Source organism: Anopheles nili, chromosome 3 (assembly GCF_943737925.1).
Source record: "Anopheles nili chromosome 3, idAnoNiliSN_F5_01, whole genome shotgun sequence".
NCBI lineage: Eukaryota > Metazoa > Arthropoda > Insecta > Diptera > Culicidae > Anopheles > Anopheles nili.
Window position 1 is genome coordinate 44,489,487 of NC_071292.1, and position 21,125 is coordinate 44,510,611.

Genomic DNA, 21,125 nt, shown 5'->3' on the forward strand with positions numbered 1-21,125 from the left:
TTCCACAACGTACACACTGCTCGGTGGTTTAAATGAACTGAATGGCAACATTAAACATTAACAACCTAGAACTGGATATTGATGCGACCCGAGCCCTTACCAAGTTCGTGTAGATAAGCACGCTGGCAGGAACACAACTCCTTTTTTCTCTCTTTCTCACTCACCACCAAACATGGTCCTTGTCACACTGCTCCGGTTGACAGCATAAGTTTCCCGTGCCCTGGCTCGAGTCAGCAGCGATGGCAGTAAGTTCATTCTCGGTTCATTCCCAACAATCCAATATGGCGCCAGCAGAAAATGCAGTTAGTAGGCGTGGCTTACGGACGTGATGAAAGAAATAAACGGTTCATTAGAACTGCGAGTCGTTTTTGTGGTAACCAATGCGAACAGAACTGCCTGGACGCCAATTGACGCCGTTTTGCGAACCTTTTGTTACCTCGGTGAGGGCAGTCATAACATAGGGCATCCGGAACAATTGGAATGGATTTTGAATTGCCAAGAAATGGGTTTTATGTAATGTTTTTCCTCTGCGTAAGGATGTCATGGTATGTGCTGTCGTTCTCTCTACCTTGCCACCACGCTCGTTTGCTCTGCTGTCGCATGCTCTGTATATCGTTGCCAAACGATAAAGTTTCATATGGAGCGCGTATATTGCCGATTAGCAGTTATTAGAGTTCCCGGAACTTGTCGCCCGAAGCATTGAGGAGGGGTTGTTGTGGCGGGTTTTTATGACGGGTCTCCGCCTGGGCTTACATCAAGTTTGTAACAGGAGCTTGATTAAGATACACTACGCTACTACATAGGGTAAACGAAGCGAGAGATAGCGTGAGTAATTTGAAATAATTAAGTTTCAATACTTCGTTGCAATTGTTGGAACAAATTGAGTTTAATGAGCGATTGGATTGAATAATATTTGAAAGGATTTCGAGCTGTGCCAATCCTGTGCAATCGAATTGCTGTGTTGATTTTTAGCATGAAATAAAACATTTCGATTAGGTATTGAATATCATTAAGTGTATTGTCTTGCAATATACTTGCACTAGTTTAGAAGTCTAGTCTTTCCGAAACCTTAGGTAAACAACTAAATTATGAAGCAATCACATGTTTATAAAGAAACTTGATTCGAAGTGTTACATAACTGTTTTTATTGCGCTTGATAATGAAGAATAATATAAAATATTTTGGGCACATTTTATATTCATTGTTACGCAATTATAAAATGAAAATAAATTTTCCCTGAACACATAAATTGAAACTAGCTTCTCACTAATACTCAAATAAATAAAGGCTCTACGAAAAATGACTCTGTTCAGTTGAGTCTGAACCGTATGGTGCATGCGTTGCAAATTTTATTATCTTTCGATAAGATAAGTTCTAAAAGTTAAATCAGAGTTTTGAAATAACTTTAAGGAGGTAGTTAGATTCTCAGTAGCTTTTTTCACTGTTCTAATCACATTATTATTTGTGCATATTACGTTGATATTAATTGGTTTAACTTACGATCAGAAATACAAGAAATTTTCACGAATAACCATTGAAGCCGTCATATTATCTCCAATGTTATTTGGATATTCATTCTTTGAAAATTAGGCATTACCATTTGAACTGATGATCCATTATAATATGGAACATGATATTTCCTACATTTCTTAATATAATTACGTAGTTGGCCACAAACAGATATAATTTCAAAATTGGAAATGCTGATAAATGCTGGTGAACTTATTGAACCTGAACATTTCGAAGAAAATAAAAATTTGACCTTTATTGTATCAGTTTGTCGATTTATATTTTTTTGTGCCCGTGCACCCTAGGAACTACATTAAAGAAATAGTCTAATTGTATGCTTTTTATACGATGTGTGTGTGATGTATGCTACTTACGTAAATTAACTTAGTACACATAAGTAACATTCGCACAAAAGTCGTCAACATTGAGTTATTGGTGGAATACGCAGATATTGAAAAGAAATTGGAGGTCTACATTTTGAGAAAATAATACAAACATTGCTAGCTTAGCAAAGGAAAATATTGTCGACGTGAATCAATGTATGCATAAATGAAATGGGTTTCATTTAATTTTTCTCACGAACTTATAACAATGTATTTGGTAATCACTTCGTGATTCAAACATATCAACTATAAAACTTAAAACCAACACAGCTATTTATTAGTAGATTTTTGGAAATTAAATTAAAAGATTGGATTTTCCTCATAGAAAAGCATAAGCCCCCATCGAAACAATTGTAAATAATGGTAACATTAATTGATGTATGTTAATCGTTTTTTTTCTGATTTCAACAAATAACCTTTATTAACAAGAAAACATTCTTCAACACGTGCAATTTTATTTAAAAAAAGCTATGTTAGCGTACATCCGAAAATATTTTTGAGAAATAATTTACCCAACGATGTTCAGTATATTAAACTCGCAACTTTAAATTGTGGTTAAATATCTTGGCCCTTCGAGATGTAATCATTTTTCATCCTGGATTGTGCTATTTGTATATATGGAATGGCTGCTCCAGATTCAATAATTTTTTTAACTATTAAGATATGATTGAAGCTTTTAATATTTTAATCCAAATCTTTTTCATATTCAATTCATGTGCTTCCGTACGTAGTGCTACAGAGTGCAGAAGGCAATATTTCATGTAAACTCATATTTTTACAGAGTTGAAACCTTACAGCGTGAGTTATAAACAGAGAATCTATTATTGATGATACAACAAATGTCATTCAAATGTCAATTCAAACTTAATTTTATACTAAACGCTCAACAAAATTGTAAAATGTGGTAATTGTAATTTACAGGGCTATTCAAAACACAAAGCAACATCTTAAGAAATTAATTAGAGACACGACTATCAATTATCAATCAATTTTAGTTCAGAAACATTGACTAAAATTCAACTAGAAAACGCACAGTGGTTGAATGCCTGTCATCCGTGGTGTAATCGCACTAATGAACAAGACAAAGAAAAAGAAGGGTGGATTTCGTTCATGCAGATATGTGTACGAATCGTGAAAGGGTGCCGTGAAGGCTGCAGAAAAATTCGTAGCAAAGCACTGAAAATGTCTATTTGATGTGCCTAGTTTCAGTGGGCTCGCCTTTGGGAAGGGCTTTTAATGCGAGTTAAAAGATCCCAAATCCTCCTTGCGTCTGCGTCGCAAATTGTGTCTGCTTTCCTGTGATTCATACACATTTTCCCTAATACGCTGTAACTCTGTTCCACCTGGTGCAATATTTGTGTATGGTTAGTTTGTGTAGCGTACAGCTCCTGGTGACGACAAAGATGTCAAGGGCGGTGGCAGGAAACATGAAGCAAAACGGGCAACAGCAATCGATCCCAGAAACAAGTGTCAATAGTGCGGAAAAGTCCCCGTCATGTTTTCCTCATTAAGGATGTAATTTTGCGCTGCACCTCCCCGCGTCTGTGTGTTACTCGTGCGTGTGTGCAGCTACGTATTTTCCTGTTTCCTTACTCTGTTTATTTCCTAAATCCTCCACGTAGCTTGTGCTATCAAATGAACGTTCGGTGAAGAATCACCATCAGCAGGCTCCCTTTGTTTATACTCAACAAAAGTATCGAGAAGGGCCAACGGCAGGTGGCAAAAACCACAGTAAAATGGAAAACGACACGGGCGAACCTTCGGAAGTCGTGTACGGCACGCACGAAGACTCTGCAATGGTGATGTCAGAGAAGGTAAGAATCAGCTGGAAAAACAATATATCAACAACAACAAAAAAACAACTTTGTGCTTTTGCATGCTGATCAATGGTACAATTTGTTGAAGGACTCAGCAACGATTGTTCTAAAACGTTGCTTATCAGTTTCCAGTACAAATTCACACCACTGGTTGTTGTGAGTACGGCAAACCGATAATGCGTTCCGGTTTGGGCGTTCCGCAGTTCCGTTTGGAGAATGTCCAAATGAAACCGACGGCCAAATCTAATTAGTTGCATTTCAAATCCATATGCTACTAAGATGCCCTTCTGTAGCTACCTGCATCGGACGGGTGTGTAAATTAACGCAGATTGTAATTTGACACTAATGTCCGAATGTTGTGCAAGTCCTATGACGTCGGAAATGAAATTTAAACCGGGAAATGAGATAGCAGAACCTTCCCTTTTTAATATCCTGCCATTTGAGGTTTTGGTTACAATATGGTTTCAAAGTTTACAATTATGTAAATAGCGTATCATATCATACTAACAGCACGTAGGTCTATTCGGAGCGACGGCAGATGTAATATACAGCTGGCGTGGCTTTGCATGCTATTTGATTATCACACAGGATGACAAAAAAAATTAACATGTTTGCATATATTTTGACAGGTGCAATCTCTGGCTGGTAGTATTTATCAAGAATTTGAGCGCATGATTTCACGCTATGATGAAGACGTGGTAAAGACACTCATGCCGTTGCTGGTTAATGTACTCGAATGTCTTGATTCTGCGTACCAAACAAATCAGGAACAAGACGTAGAGCTAGAACTGCTTCGCGAGGATAACGAACAGCTAGTGACGCAGTATGAGCGCGAGAAGAATGCTCGAAAACAGGCCGAACAGAAGCTGCTCGAGACGGAGGATTTGGCCGAGCAGGAAAATAAGGAGCTGGCTAGCCGTCTCGAATCACTGGAAAGCATCGTCAGAATGTTGGAGCTCAAGCACAAAAACAGCTTGGACCACGCAAGCCGGCTTGAGGAGCGTGAATCGGAGCTCAAGAAGGAGTACAGCAAGTTGCACGAACGATATACGGAACTGTTCAAGACCCATGTGGACTACATGGAGCGGACAAAGCTGATGATGGGTAATTCTACCCACTCGCAGGCTGGCTCTGCCTCGGAACGGATGGATGTATCTCGCTCCCGATTGATGCCCATGATGCGCTCGACTGGGCCGGTTTCGTATGGATTTGCATCATTGGAAAACTCCACCATGCTTGATACCGAAACGCTGTGCAGCGAAGAGGACAGTGGGCCCGATTCAGGCCCGCCCTCGTTGCAGAACGAAATTGAAACGAAAGCCACGGAAAAGGTGGAAGAAGTTGATTCTGCAACGCCGGCCGAGGCAACAAGTTCGTCCACAAAGGCGCTACAGAGTCCCACGAGTGGCGGTGTATCGGGCAAAACGACCACTAAGAAAGAACAACGGTCAGCAAACACTCTTTATCAGGAGTTGTCATTCCAGGATGATAATTTGGAAAGTGAAGAGAACGAAATCACTGGTGCATGGGTACATCCCGGCGATTACGCTTCATCTGGTAAGATCCCAACTACTTCAGAGCATCGTGATGCTGTGCATGTGTTGTTCTGCTTGTGTTGTTCTTTAAAAAGTAACATCAATCAAGTACTAATTTCATGCATTTATGTTGCGCTCATCTAAAGCTACAATCTACGTAAATTCATCACTTTGAAATTAACAAAATGTCAATAGATTTTTAGTTATAAAAAATTGAAAGCATTCCACTACTGTCAGAACCTCAAGCTATTAAGTAACAAAAATGGTTATATTTTTTTTGTTTTTCTTTCAATCAAATTATTTGTTTGTATAATGTGTCCTATTTTAAATGAATTACAATCCGTACTGTTTAAGTTCACATCAATTCAAATATGAATCATTTCGATGAAATGGCCTCTTTTAATCTTGTTCATAATCCTCCATTTCATGTTCCTAAATTAATGCTTATTACTAATTACGTTACTCTTATCACCTGCTTTTCTATTTTGCAGCTAATGATAACTTTTTCGGTAAGTTTCTCATTATGTGCAAAACTTATGAACCAAGTTCAAGCATATATGTTACTCTTAACATTCCATCATTTTTAAACATATGTTGCTAATACTTTCATAGTTCGAGTTATATATATCTAAAAATATAACGCTGTATTTCGATTTCAGGTATGGGCAAAGAGGTTGAAAATTTAATAATGGAAAATAACGAGCTGTTAGCCACAAAGTGAGTATTATCAATGTACATTTTTAATTGCGAATTGCCCAGAACCTGCATTTATCTGTAGCTTTGTTCTACGGTATGTTAACCTGCTAGTAATCACATATTTGTTATTTTATCTCAACAGGAATGCTCTCAACATCGTGAAAGACGATTTGATCGTAAAAGTAGATGAGTTGACGGGAGAAATTGAAATTCTTCGAGAGGAGCTAAATGCGGTCATACTGGCTCGCAACAAATTGAAATCCAAGGTAGCTGAGCTGGAAGAGGAACTCAAAAAGACTAAAGCTCAGGTGAAACAAGCATCGTCGTCAGCCACTGATCAGGAGGAGGAGGGTGATGTTCCGATGGCGCAACGGAAGCGATTCACTCGCGTCGAAATGGCACGCGTCCTTATGGAACGTAACCAGTACAAGGAACGCTTCATGGAGTTGCAGGATGCTGTACGCTGGACGGAAATGATGCGTGCCTCACGAGTAGAGAATCTGGACAAGAAATCAAAACAAGGCATTTGGAGGTTTTTTAGTAATCTTTTTACCTCTAACGATAGGCCATCGAATGAGTCCCCCGGGCGTATCCACCAGCGTTACGGCAATGCGCAATCACAAGCGCATCCGACCGCCTCGCTGCTGCCTGCCATGCCCGAGGGACGAATGCTCATTGGCGCAGGTAGCAGTGGTAGTAGCGGTGTTGGTTTAAATAGTTTAAGCGGAGGATCCTCTTCCGCACTCTTGCGCAGTGGCCATGCAAGTAACATTCTGGTGCTTTCAAAAGAACCCGAGCTGACGCAATCGGAGCGGGCAATGCAACGGCGCCGTGATCAGTACCGGCAAGTTCGAGCGCATGTCCAGAAAGAGGACGGTCGCTTGCAAGCATATGGTTGGAGTTTACCTAGTCTAAAACCATCGGGAGCGTCTGGCACAAACGGTGGGATCGGTTCTAGTGGCACCGGTGGTGTAGGACGACCGACGGGCAGTGGAGTCCCAGTTCCTGTTCCTGTGTATTGTCGTCCACTAGCCGAAGCTAGTCCGCACATGAAGGTGTGGTGTGCTAGTGGCGTCAATATGCAGGGCGGTTACACCAAGGACGGAGGTTGTATTGTCGGTGCGGCCAGCATATTCTACTCCAAGGATACTGCCAGTGGTGGTGCTCAAATCACCGAAATTACAGGAGACGAAGCTTCGGTGGATCCCAAAGATTTGGGAGAAATACTTGAACGAAAGCTTCTTGCTCTCAGCGGTCCAACCTCGCTTGATGCGGATAGCGAGCTTAGCTCTTACGTGTGGATTTGCACCAGCACCCATTCGGCTAGCACGGTGACGGTGATCGATGCAAAAAATCCCTCTGAAGTACTAGACTCGTTTCCGGTATGCCAAAATCATCTTTTGTGTATTTGCACGGTTCGCGGAGCGCTAGAGATGGACTATGCGATGCTGGAAAACAGTGAAGTAACCAAATCTGGTAAGGATAATCAATTATGTACAATATATACTTTTATACAGCTATTTAATAAATTGGTCATGTCATGATTTGTTTTAAATTTACAGGTAAAATGCTTGAAAAACCGGGTGAATCTCCAGATGACATTGGTAAAGTGTCATACGAGAAAGTTGTACAAACTTTCAACGATACGGTATCAGATTTGGCAGATGAACAAAAAGTTACAGAACAGGCTCAGGAAGTGGTACCCCCAGTCGATACAGCTGTTGAACACGCATCCAAACTTCTTCATGATCGTGATCTAAACCATAACAATAAGGTATGTGTTTTAGGTTAACGGTTGATATTTAATGTTAACATTTTATGTGTGTTTGGGTGCATTTTTCAGGCTTGTAATGCAGTCGTAGAAAACATAAACGTCGCATCTAAAGATGTTGTGATTGCATTAGGCACGGGGTCACTTGTTGTGGATGGGAACGATAACACGATAGATGAAGTGGCTTCTTCGCCCAGTAAACAACAAGCGGGAGCAATCGAAGAGGCTATATCATCGATCGGCCCAACGATGTGGCTCGGTGCGCAAAATGGAATGTTATACGTGCATAGCTCTGTCGCACGATGGAATTTGTGCCTGCACAAAGTGAAATTACCCGACTCGGTGCTTTCGATTGTGCACGTAGAATCACGCGTTATCGTGGCCCTTGCGAACGGAACATTGGCAGTGTTTCGTCGACAGGTCAATGGCGAGTGGGATCTCAACAGCTACCATCTACTCACGCTTGGTTCTCCCAAGTACTCCGTGCGCTGTCTAACTATAGTCGGTGATAAAGTTTGGGCTGCACATCGCAACAAAATTCACGTCATTGACCCAATAACGCTTTGCATTCTGAAATCATTCGAGGCACATCCAAGAAAGGAGAGTCAGATCCGACAGATGGCTACCACAGGACTGGGCGTATGGGTTTCAATAAGGTATATTTGAATTAAATACTTTTCGCACGGCAGGAATAATATCGAATAATATTTGTTATGGTTTATAGATTGGATTCGACTTTGAGGTTGTTTTCAGCAGAAACCTACGATCATTTGGAGGATATTGATATCGATCCATACGTGTCAAAGATGCTGGGTACCGGCAAACTAGGATTTTCCTTTGTGCGTATTACCGCGTTGTTGGTTTCGTGCAATAGGCTGTGGATAGGTAGGTTTAAAGACAAAATGTTTTATCGTTTCCTTCTAATTATATTACTTAAATGTACTAACTGCAATTTGGTTTTAGGAACCGGTAACGGAGTGGTAATTTCAGTTCCACTGACTGACGCTAGCGGTGCTTCCAACACACCATACTCTCCGCGATTTGCTAATGCTCAACTTTCCTTCCACGGGCATCGTGACGCGGTTAAATTTTTCGTATCAGTACCGATAAACCCGCCCAATCATGGGTTACCAACTACATCGAAGGATATGCTGGTTATGTCCGGTGGTGAAGGATATATCGACTTTCGGTTAGGTAAGTTATTTTTTCTCATATAGCGTTTGTAAGTTCTATGCATTATCATAGAAGCTTTGAATTTACACTGTCTTTTTGACATAAAATGATAAATCCCATTCATTTCAATTATCCATTGTGACTGTTTGTTTAATAAACTTTTATTTATTTTCTCTTGCGCATGTATTTTTCACATCACTCGAAAATGCTATTCTAGTTGCTAATTATAGCAAAAAATCATGTGCTGATAATATGCAACTAAAATATTTAAAGCATGATGTTCGCTATACTATGGGTTTGAGAAAAAATACAAGCTAAATTATTATTATAATAGGTAACCATGAAAGCTGGAAGTTGATTTATCTCCAAGTTGTATGCAATAGTAATAATATAGCAAACGTGATGATAAATGAAAAAGGTTATACTTTTCATTTAGAAAACATGTACACAGCATGTATGTAAACGTTGGCAGCGTGCTAAACTTGCAACGGTATCATATGTTCATTTTCATGTATGCCTTGTACTATCTATTTTATGGTTATTGCGAAAAACGTTGGATGGATGTTATTCTTTATTTATACCCCGTCACATTATTGTTCTTTTATCATTCTTCTCTTTTTTTCTCTTTTTTAGAAGAAATAGTAGAAGATGTATGCGATGCCGCAACACACTTATTAGTTTGGCGTGTTAGTTCATCGTATGATGACTTATATGTTTGTAGTTAAAATCATATATGCATATTTGCTGTAGAACAAATTATAAAAATCCACATGATACGTTTAATGAAAAACCATTACGAATCACGTAATCCACCTCATAGTTCTCGAATCTATCTGCAAAGGTATGTCGCTTTTTTAGTTTTGTTTTATTCGTTGATTCCGTTTGTTTGCTTGTTGTTTTAGTAGATGTAAATTCGTTTGCACTGCTTCATGCATCATTTTTATTTATGCGGTGGATGCGATAGTGCTGGGTATGTTTTGGTATATTTACATTTGAAAGGTGAAAGTAATCTTTGTATATATGGCGAATTTCATTTGCAAGCGGAGCTTATAAGGAGAGCAACTTAAGAAGAAACTACGTTTGTGTTAGGAAATTTTTGTTGTTTTCTTTTATACAGTTGTTGGAGGTCTCTATTTTTTTTGAAAATATGTTTAATATGTAAAAAGCAAAAAACAAATTTTTGAATCACAATTCAGTTTCATTTGTAAACATTTTTTCATGAACCATATAATTCTCATACATCTTTTCAGCTTGATAAAGATTCAAAACACAGCAATTTATACTGAAATTAATCTCTTTGATGTAAATATCATTATTTAATTTTACCATTATTATATTTACTATTTATTATTTTTGTAATTTTTCTTGATTATTATATATTAAAAAAATTTATTCAAATAAGATAAAATGGTTAATCAATGTATATTTCAAACTTTTTTTAATTTGCTTTTGCCAATGAGTCATGTTTTTAACATGCAATTATTCAAAGTATGCAATTCTAAATATATATAGTAATATTCTAAATCTTCTCTACTTCATAGTTATTTTAGAATTTAGTTAATGTTATGTATTTATGCATGTAAGAAATCCATCCTCTACCTATTTTCTACTATTTTTTGTTTTGTTGTGTTGTATCGATAGTTTGGAGATGTTTCAAGGACTTTGTATTTAGCTTTGCTACCAACTTTTTCATCTTTTGATATTCATTTGTATAAATGATTGAAAATGATTGAAATGTGCTATGAAATTCATATTTTTCATGTGTCACAATTTGTTTCTTACTTTTTAGGTGATGGCGACATGGAGGCTAGTGTCGAGTTAGAACCGAATCAAACAATAGAGAATCGAAATGAAAAGAGCTACATCATCGTATGGAAAGTTAGTAACCGTTAAGACGAACAAAACACGCTAAAAAGAAAACACGTAACTTACTTCAAGGTTAGAGCTCATGAAATGGAGGCGGGAGCATCATAAATATTTATTCAATATGACCATGCTTTCCGTTAGGCATTCTACATGAAAAAAACAAAAAAGTCACTTATTTCTTATAGCTAACACAAACAACACAAAATACAAATTAAACGAAAAGCATTACATACACATTAAAAACATTCAAATAATATTGAGACAAAAGCCGTAGAATGCGTGATACAGCTATTATAGCATCCCAGTTTTGTGTTGTTCTTTTTAATGAATGCGTTAGGCAGTGACAGTTCGTTTGCATTAAAATACCAAATAGATTATATCTACACGACGATACATTTTTACGTAATGATTAAAGTTTGTCTTCAATCCAATATATGCCATGGACAAAAGTCGAAAAGAGTTTCGGATAGAGTTTTGGTAATTTTCAAAAGTAAGAAATTAGAACAAGTATCGGGATCGAATGACGAAACAGAAAAACTATACTTGAACAAACAGTAAATACTATATGTTGATTACCACTTAGTCCGTTTTATTCTCTCCCCTAACACGCCAAAGAATAAATTTAGTTCAGTGTTTATGTTCAATTCGAAACTACAAACAACATGTGCAAACCTAGGAAAGACATTTTAAGTAGCAATATCAATCAACCAATAAGTTGTAACATGGCGTTGGAAGCAAGCCTGGCGCAAAGCAAATAACACACGCTCACAAAAATACTAAACATAAACTAAAACAGTTTTATTGATTTAATAGAAAAACTTGTTTTAATTGAAAGTTAGGCCGGTTTTAATTGTGTACATATTAAAACGTTATGTTATCTGTAGTAGTTGTATTTAAGTTGCAGAATGCGTAGTCGTTTTTCTGATGTGTACGTTTAGTCATATTTTAAAGGTGTTACATATTTAAGCCTGTTTTATTGTTTTTGGTTTAGTACATCCAAACATCGCTTATTCAATAAAAAAGAGGTTTTAAAAGCCTTTCAAATAGTGAGCAAACCCATTTTCTAGAAGAAATACAATAGAAAAAAAAGGTTCAATAAGATATGAAAGACAGATCGGAAGATTGTTTTAATGTCTGTATATGAGTAGGAAAAAGGACATTTGAATGTAGAAATAAAGGGTTCCCGTTTTTAGCTAAAGATTTTACATTTGCAACTTGATCTTAGGACGCTTGGAATTACATACCTATGAAATGGTATTTAACTACCAAGTCGAATGGGTTTCTTCTGTGTAATGAGGCGGGATAATTTAATTTTTTGTTCGAATATAATGTAACATTTTTTGTTAACTTATCTTACCCATGCCGAAAGTGTTTGCGATAAAATGCATAATGTAAAAATACCTATTTGAAAAAATGAATCATTAATAACCAATGCATAAAAAACAAAACTCGTGTTGTAGTTATGACGTTATGAAAGAAATCCTGCCTTGATTAGATAAGGTTCAAATTTGTCAAAATGCAGGTACTATTTCGCTGCATGGTTTGGCATAAAAAGGTGACGAAATTTGCAAGAATCGATGTGCGATATTCGCCATACACCTCCCACTCCCATTCAACATACATTTCCACCCACAAACTCACTCTTGTTTGTAAAAAAGTAAAATAATGTGAATTAATACAATTTTTTCAGCTGTGTATGTAGCTTCCGGAGCAGTTACAATCTACTAGAAAATTAATTACCGAGTCGATGTTTCGTACTGTCTATTTATTTAGCGAACACAATTCTCCGCAGCTCCATTTCTCTTCCTTTGAGTTGTTTCTTCCCTTTCATTGGACTATAAATATATTAACGTTTATTTACAAATATTAGTTGTATTTTTTTGTAATTTTCTCGCATATTTTTCATCATTTTTCCTTTTTTTATTTCTTTATTTGTTTGCGTCTTTTATCCACATTTTTATTTTTCTTCTATTCTCAATTTCACAACCATTATGTAATGAAAACTTGCTGGGAAGCATAAATTATGATTATCTTATTCATTTCTGTGGTTTCTTCTCTCGTTTGTGTAATTTAGTGTCGTGTTTCGCATTGTTTGTTAGATTTTTTTCTTCATCTGTTCATCTGTGTATCGATTTAAGTGTGTCTGACTGACGTGTCTAAGAACTAGATTGTGTTACTCATGTTTACAATAGAATGGCACAACAATTATTTTCTTTTTCTATGTGTACTGCATCTGCCTACCATGTATGCCTAGTTATTCCTTTCATGATGCTGTTTTTCATTATTGTGCAAGTATGGCAATTTCTTTCACACTTGTTTAATAGATCGCGTAGCATTCGCATGCCGTTTTTGACATTGTAAGCGTACTGAGATGTGATAAGGTTGCACGTGGCAGAGAGAAATCTCAACCATGCTGCAATTTTGTCATACAAGCAAGTGTAAATCAACAACTACTTTACATGAAACGGAACTAACAGAGATCTGGAAGCAAATTGTCGTTTTAAGACGCTGTAACAGTTGGAACTAAACAAAATGGAAGATAAGTGGAAGATTTGGATAAAATACATATTTGTGGACTTTTCAGTCGTTACCCAATAACAAAACCAACAAACAAATTTTACGTGAACGTGGCATGTGACTAGCGTTCCTTTCAGTGCCATTAGGGTAGCTTACTTAAGCATCGATGTTTTCAAAAATTTGGAACTTTTCACTCTTGTTTTTTTTCGTTCAATTTCGTCAGCAGAACTCGGGTGCTTTCCCCAGCACCGACACTCTATAAAGACGCTCTTTCTCTCTTCAAGAGCCTAAAACGAACAGCATGAGTAAGCCGCAATCAAATGCAGATCGTTTAAATTTCAATATCCGCTTGCCTAAATTTTGTTATCAACGTCGCACCATGCACTTTTTTTATCGAACACGCAGTTTGTTTGTATGTTCTAGTTATTTGCCTAGAAGATTTCGTTTCGATGAATATATTTTACAACGTTAAGCATCCGTCGCGAGTAGGGGTTTGTCTGGTTTGCATGTCTAAGCGGCCCCCTTGCGGCATTTTTTCGTTTTTGTTTCATATCGGCTTCGTTTTCGACATAATTGCTTGTTATTTAATTTTGTATTCTCCTTTTAAATTTTTTGTTTTATGTTTTACCTCTTGATTGCTCTTCTGTAATTCTAACAACTATGACGTGAAATAACTATGAAAAATTCTCGCTCTGTTGCATTCCAACTTTACATCTCCATGCGTTTCTTAGTCGATATTACACAGCATACACACTAATTCTTGCTCCATGCATTTCTTACTCTCTTTCTTTCTCTCTCTTTCTCTCTCTGTCTCTCTGTTTTTCTGTTTGTTAATTCGTTCTGTTTGTCTTTGTATTACATTGTTCACTTTTTATGCTTGTTTTATCCATCTGAGTTCTTAATTGCAGTTGTTATATGTGTATTCTACACTCAAAATTTCGCTCATTTTTTTGCTAATAAGCAATCTGGAAGAAGACTTACTATGATGCTTATGTTTGCTGCATTTCGCTTCATACTGTGATGCATTGTGATTCACTAAACGATAGTAGCACTGTTGCATTTACGTTACTATTACTTAGTGAGAATAATATAACTAAATCCTAGTTTCACACATTTGCGATTGCGCATTTAGCTATGTAGAGTTAAGAGTTATGTTTTGTTTTGTATGCCTTTTTTCATTTTGGTGGTGCCATGTGGTTTTGATTCGCTGTTTTAGTTTTCGTTCATTGTTTTGATTTGCTACAATTACACTTAAATAGACGTTAAAGGAGACGAATAAACTCACTCATCAGTTTCGTTATTGTAAGTAGGACTGTTTCTGTTTTCATTAATCAATTAATTTGATTTATCTTTGCTTCTTTTTTTGTTAAATTCCTTGCTCATTTCCACTATACTGCCTTTCCTGCATATACCCAGTTTGCCATTGGATGACTTTAGATTCAATCCTTCCTGCTTCCGTTTGTCGTATCTGCACGCATTTCTACGTTCATTTCCATTGTCATTAGAAAGCTCCTTGACGTGTATACACCCTAGCTCTTCCGCGATTCCCACTCCTGCTCGATGTTCCTAGATCCAATTGCATTCATTACTAAACACACGATTATAAAATATAATTTTTTTTACGCAATGCACAGTGTTTGTTCTTCGCTTGTTCTCTTTGAATTGGATGCACTCGTTGCTCATCTATTCTGCCGGTTTGTGCCAGAATTTGTTTTGTGTTCGCACGCAAACGGCTCTCTGTTCTGTTGTTTTTTTTAATTTTTTTACCATATTTCTCTGATATGTCTATATATTTAGAACCTATCAGTTATTGAGCGTGCCTCTAGCATGTGGCGAGACACAGTAATCAAAGTCGCAGCAATTGAGTTGCAAAATTCGGCTAGCATAAACTAAATTAAACAACAACACTAACACAACCATATGTGACCCAACATAGTTTATAACGCAATCATGTAGATCAATTATCGTCCTTTTCGTATCGTTTACTCATTGGGTACGTTGGATTCTGCCGGTTTGTCCTCGTCCGAGTCTAACGAAAGGCAATTTCGTAAAAAGTCCTCCATCGAGCGGTACACGTGCTCAATCACACCGGTAAGATCATGGCCTTCGTCCGCGTAGCTCTGAAAGGGCGAGAAAAGCGACAATGCATTAGATTATAGTATCAAACAACAGAGTTATCGGATGGAAATCTAATTAGTTTAAGGCCGCACAAGATGCAAAAGAAAAACTATTGGTCAAACTAGATGTGAGTCGAACAATGTTCAACTATGATGCTAGGCTATTGTGGTTCGTGTATCGAAAAATTTAGTAAAAATAGTAACGCATGCACATCGTTTATTGTTTCGCTTTCATTTCGAGCCAAAAAACCGAGGGTCAAGTTTATTAAACTATATCTCGGATGTATTTTCGTGGCTAATAGTGGCATCATTGCGTTTTAATGTATTATTTAAATTTTTAATTATCGATTTAAATTTTGTAAGAATTTTGTTCGAAAAATATATTTAGGCTAAAAGCTGTTTAAACATAATTTCAAATGGTTTTCAATGAACCGTTGCGTTAGAAAACCGTACAAATATCAAACCCTTCTCTCAACCTGTTTGGAAATGAATATATGAATTTTGCTGATATCAACCCCATTCAAACTAGAAAAAAAGCTACAAAAAGCACTAAGATCAAAATTAATATGCACTAATATCTATCGGAAAAATGTAAAAAATCGTAACAAAGTTATGGAAAATCGTCTACTTAAACACCAGCTATGCTACTTGATGGAATTAGCCCTAAATATAACAAACAAAGAAGAAATCAAATAAACATTTAATCACTAAAAGATAATGCTGATTTTTAAGATAATAAAACTGACAAAAACTGAGGTTAAACTAAATCAAGGAATGTAATGTTAATTAGTCTGATAGCTGCAGTGGGCATTGAGCGATCTATGGTCATCGTACTAGTGAAAATATCGGCCAATCATCTAGAAACGCTACCTCTGTTTGTTATTAAAATGTTGTCTCTGTTATGTATCAGTCTAATGCTTTCATAAAGATAACAAAATCTATTCAATCGTATTTTCACCTGCACCAGGAATCAGGAACACATTACGATGTCCGTTCCAAGCATTTAATTTCGATGGAAAGTGCTCGCGATACAACAAGTCGTACGTTGTAGCATGGGTTCGTTTCACTCAGAAGTTCTGTCAGCAAGGTCAGGGTTTTGGCCGCAGAAGCTTACGTTTAATTTACGTTTTGTGGTAACTTTTTTATTAACCCAACAAGCGAACAGCCATAGGCAGGCCATCCCCAGTGTAGCTTCACTTACCAAGTAGCGAAAGATTGTTCCGGATTCGGAGAGAGAACGAGCCAACTGGATGCCGTGCTGGTACGGTGCGGTCACATCCGCAAGACCATGAATCAGAAAGTACGAGTACGATGGAATCTGGCGTCCTTTCTGGGTTGCGTCCGCTTCGACGTACGCTTTGTAGTTTTCCGCAGGTGCTCCCAGAATTCGCTCCGTGAATATAGAATCTGAAGCGGATAGTGAGATGCCTTTTAGTACGAAGAAGCGACACAAGCAAATGCCGTGTGTACTACAAACACTTACTGTAGTACAGCCAGTCAGTAATGGGCGATACCGAAATGCCACATTTGAACACGTGCTGCTGGGAGCCCAGAATCATTGCAGTTACATAGCCACCGTAACCCCAACCCCAGACGCCAACACGGGTTTCGTCGAGAAACTTAAGCGTATCTAACAGGTATCTGTTTGGAGGAATAAACAAATAGAAATGTTATGCTCATTCGTACCAGAACTATCGAGGTATTTGGTTTTGAAAGCTCACCTCAGCACCGCGATTTGATCTTGTACCTCTACACCACCAAGATGGCGATATAACGCTTGCTTGCCTTGTCCACGAGCCCCTCGAACATCCAACCGAATGTACACCACATCATTATGGCTGGACATGTACGTGCCCCAGTCAATCTTGAACTCCTCCGACACCGACGTTGATCCAGGTTTGCCGTTGCTAAGAAGAATAACAGCAAAACCAAGTCATATTAACGGTCCAAAACAACAACCTCCAACCGGCTGAGATACTTACACCTCCACCAGCACGGGAAAGGCGGCATCACGTAGTTCTTCTCGCCAGCTAGGTGGCAACAGCAGCTGTACCGACGCTCTGGTACCATGAGGTAAAGGAATCTCGAAGGAACGCTGCGATGGTAGTGCCAGCTCCTGCAGTTTGCTGGCGAAAAACGGCCTTGTGTCGTAGAGGACCCGCATCAGTTTGTGATTGTGTGCGGCGTGGACCACTGTAACCCAAGATGGCAAGTTAGAGGGATAAAAACTCGCTCCGATCGTTCGTGTTGATGCCACTCACCTGCTAGCGGGAGACCAGGTCCTTTACATTCCAGGATATAGAAGGAAATTCCGATGTGCTGTGACACGAACGGTTGCGAGCTGACGAAGGCGTCGAAGAACGAGCAGTTGCTGTAATAGTACCGACTACCCCAGAGGACGTCACTGAGATCGCATGTAATGCAGGTGGGTTCCGTTCTGAAAGGTTTGGGAGTAGCAGAGGAACGCAGTTTTAACATCCAAACCCTCGATCTTCAACGGCGACATCAGTAAGTACCTTCTCACTTCCTCACTGACAGGATCCTTCACGACGTATAAATGCTGCTGGCCAGGCTTTTTCTCGTGCGTACCCAAGTAATACACCAGATGGTTGTGGGTATCCCAGGCTAGAATACGAATCACCTACGGATCCAGCGGTAAAAGGGTGCAAAAACATGGTTCAAAACAATATCATAAATCATATGCTCGAGTGCACGAATGGTACCTCATATCGACCGTGCGAGATCACGGCCATCCGCTGTTGCGTGATTGTGATGTGCTTGATGTGGGTAAAGTGCTCCGTGCCAGTCTCCTGGATGCCCGCCATGAATAAAAAGCTGTCCCCATCGGGCGAGAATATCGGATGAGGTAATATATCCAGCCATTCATTTTCCGGCGCTCGCTCCGAATGGTGCTGTAGAATGCATCAGTATCAAACGAGTGTGCCTTTTCGCGCAACCGAACCGAAACCGTTTATTTATGGCAACTCACCTCGACACACTTCCACGTGGGGCTATAACAGGACGAAACGATCGTAATATTTTGGGAGCGCGTCATCCACACCACCGACACGTGCTCGTTCAAATTGCCTACCCAGCTGGCTGATATAAGATAGTGTTCTCTGATCGGAGGAAAATCATATCAAACGCACGGATATTAAAGGGCGGTGTGAAATGAGAATCAGTAAGTGCCGGATACTTACTGTCCTTCGAGAGCAGCTGGACGGATTACTTCCCATTTTCGTATATTGCTTACATTACTTATGTCAACTACCCACAGTGACACATCTGGATTGACCGAACCCGGCGTTGGATAGCGAATAGTTTTCGACACGGGAAAAAGCTCACGGTTGCCATCGCCGCTGGCCGCAATTACGGTGTTGGACGTGAACCAAGGAAATGTCATCATGCCAACTCGCGAGTCGTTGAACGTGGCGTACATGAGGTGCGTGCCGTCTACTGAGGTCCATAAAGCACTAAAAGACTCAAAAATCTCCTCTGCGTGCCAGCAGAAAGCATAAACGAAACATGGTTAGCCAAATGCTCGTCCATCGGTGGTCCGTGCGTAGTCTTACCTTGATATAACCAGTCAGGTACACCATTATAGACTCTGTTCTCTTCCCCGGTGAAAGTTAAGCGATAAACCTCTTCGTCTGATGGTGATTGTCTCAAGTATATATCGTTCTCTGCCACTATGATCATAGCGGTAGTGTTGCCGGCCCAGGACGCATGCTGAAGACGGGCGCGTTGAACCTTGGGAGATTCTTTCAATCGCACCGGCATATGATGGCTGAAAGATGGGACATGATTGCCGCAATTTATTTCATTTATTCTAAATAACGGCCCTTTTAATCTTTAAACGAATGGCGAGCTAGATAGCCGAAGCGGACACATATTAGTATCGGGTTCAATTTGCAACTGATAATTCCGGCTATGGAGTTATCCAATTTAGTCAAAACAAGCCAAAAAACAAGGTAGGCCTTGACCGTACAGCAGTTGTTATGCCATATAAGAAGAACAAGTAAAAACAATAAAGGATGTTATGAAAAGAGACGTTTAAGGAATACACTTTCTATTTATGTTGCATTCAATTATGGACAAGCTCACATGAGTTTTAATAATGCACAAATATTGCATCCATGTCCTTTTTGATATGATTTTTATATATATTCGTTACCCATATGCCATGAGCGTGTCTACTATTCATTATATCATCATTTACTTAACGCTAGATACTCACTCATTCGATACGTCATATACAGTATACAAAGCCGTGAAAGATAACCTATGATGCTGGAAGAGGAGAACGTATTTAGTTTGCCTGTTACGACGCTTGAAACCATACCACATACCTTCTTTACATTGTGCTTAAACAAAACATACTTTAAATCATGAGAACAGTGGTAGCCTTTAACGTTAATTTGTCTCTGTGGATTAAAAATAGAAGCGTTTAGGTGAACGATAAGTATACAAATTTTCATGGGAGCACGCTTGTTCGCGGTACTGCAAAATAACTTACCAGAGTATGATTTGTTACTAGCGTGGCTACACTGTTGGTGGCAGTGTCGAAAACAGCAAGGCCTCCATCATCCGCCTGGAATACAAATTTCTGATTGTTGATCCACACCGAGGGTAGCCTCTGAGGGGTTATATCTTTCTGCAGAAACTCGTCCAACTTCATCCGCCTTCCCGACCAATAGAGTAGTTCGTCGACATAGCTTTTGGTAACATTAAGTGGGTGTGCAAACAAAACAAAAAAAAGGATGCTTTATTAGTAAGCAAGCTTTCGAAGCCTCGCACCGCTTCATACGCGGGCTCGTGTTTTGTTTCTCACCCAAGCAGATATATCGCCGTTATAATACCGGTTATGACAAATCCTATCACTAACAGTGAAAACACAATGCTTCTCCAGTTGTGTCCTTCGGCAGGAAACAAATCCTATCCGATAAGAAAAAGCGTTGGCATGATGAGTTGACAGGAAGTTCTGAGGCCGAAGCCCCGTAAGGAAAACCTATTAACTTACCTGTTCTTCTTTCTGTTTCGGATCAGCCACCTGCAGTGTTTCATCTGGCGGCAGGCGCCAGGAACCTCCGCCGCCCCCGGCACGATCTGTATGCACATTTGCGTGCATTACAGAATTCCGAGGTGCTATAGAGTCGAGAACCCGCCACGATTTCTTCTTGCTTTGGTTTGATCGTCTTTGATTTCAGTCCTGTCGTACATTTATAAATTCTTCTTTATTCCTACCGATTTGGTGACGCTGAAACAAGACACAACAGAATTAGGAAACGACATTCCAGGCTGTAACTCACGGTTCATGTAATATTCTGTCTGAAAAGGCGAACACACGCTTCGCATAATCGCTCCCAAAATTTCCGGAAGTAATAGAACGAAAAGTGACTGACCAAAAAGGCCTCCACATTTCAAACAACGTGCCATGGGTATCGAGCAGAAAAATTGGCAACTGCCAGGACAAGACTGGGACAGTTTTGTCGCACCTGTTCCAAAGTTTGTTGGATGAGCGCCATCATAATTGGCTATTTTTTCGCAGACAGTAAAACCATCGCTGCTATTTTAAAAACAGCGAAAATCCATCGCACTCATTCGTCGGCTCGCGTTCCAACAAACGCCATCCGGGAAAACACCATGCCACCCCCTAATCGATACTATTTTTCCCTTCGATCACTATCCTGGCAGATATTAAAGCAAAGCTGACGAAAGAAGAACACCGTATCCCCGTATGC

At 39.0% G+C, this 21,125-nt stretch overlaps 2 protein-coding genes across 2 annotated transcripts; one reads left to right on the top strand and one right to left on the bottom strand.

Moving 5' to 3' along the window:
* The first annotated feature begins 3,628 nt into the window (after window positions 1-3,628).
* On the top strand, window positions 3,629-12,179 carry LOC128727002 (JNK-interacting protein 3). The gene is made up of 10 exons (XM_053820858.1): window positions 3,629-3,706; window positions 4,339-5,266; window positions 5,736-5,753; window positions 5,904-5,961; window positions 6,083-7,416; window positions 7,503-7,714; window positions 7,784-8,367; window positions 8,436-8,596; window positions 8,675-8,905; window positions 10,674-12,179. Exons 1-10 carry the CDS (start codon window positions 3,629-3,631, stop codon window positions 10,775-10,777), a joined length of 3,708 nt encoding a protein of 1,235 aa, XP_053676833.1. The 3' UTR covers window positions 10,778-12,179.
* A 41-nt stretch (window positions 12,180-12,220) lies between these two features.
* Window positions 12,221-20,512, bottom strand: LOC128726511 (dipeptidyl peptidase 4). Its single transcript, XM_053820327.1, has 16 exons — window positions 20,405-20,512; window positions 20,216-20,319; window positions 19,901-20,099; window positions 19,734-19,808; window positions 19,622-19,674; window positions 18,957-19,171; window positions 18,585-18,879; window positions 18,374-18,503; window positions 18,108-18,296; window positions 17,901-18,025; window positions 17,646-17,821; window positions 17,367-17,577; window positions 17,106-17,291; window positions 16,868-17,025; window positions 16,586-16,791; window positions 12,221-15,387 (listed from the first exon to the last, which is right to left on the bottom strand). Exons 1-16 carry the CDS (start codon window positions 20,510-20,512, stop codon window positions 15,250-15,252), a joined length of 2,568 nt encoding a protein of 855 aa, XP_053676302.1. The 3' UTR covers window positions 12,221-15,249.
* Window positions 20,513-21,125: the final 613 nt, after the last annotated feature.

Coding starts and splice junctions, on each gene's coding strand:
- LOC128727002 (XM_053820858.1), top strand. CDS start 3,629: ATGGAAAACGACACGGGCGAACCTTCGGAAGTCGTGTACGGCACGCAC. Junction 7,715..7,783: donor ATCTAAACCATAACAATAAG/GTATGTGTTTTA, acceptor TGCATTTTTCAG/GCTTGTAATGCAGTCGTAGA. Junction 8,597..8,674: donor GTGCAATAGGCTGTGGATAG/GTAGGTTTAAAG, acceptor ATTTGGTTTTAG/GAACCGGTAACGGAGTGGTA.
- LOC128726511 (XM_053820327.1), bottom strand. CDS start 20,512: ATGCACGCAAATGTGCATACAGATCGTGCCGGGGGCGGCGGAGGTTCC. Junction 17,292..17,366: donor TTTCCCGTGCTGGTGGAGGT/GTAAGTATCTCA, acceptor TATTCTTCTTAG/CAACGGCAAACCTGGATCAA. Junction 16,792..16,867: donor TACTGACTGGCTGTACTACA/GTAAGTGTTTGT, acceptor TATCCGCTTCAG/ATTCTATATTCACGGAGCGA.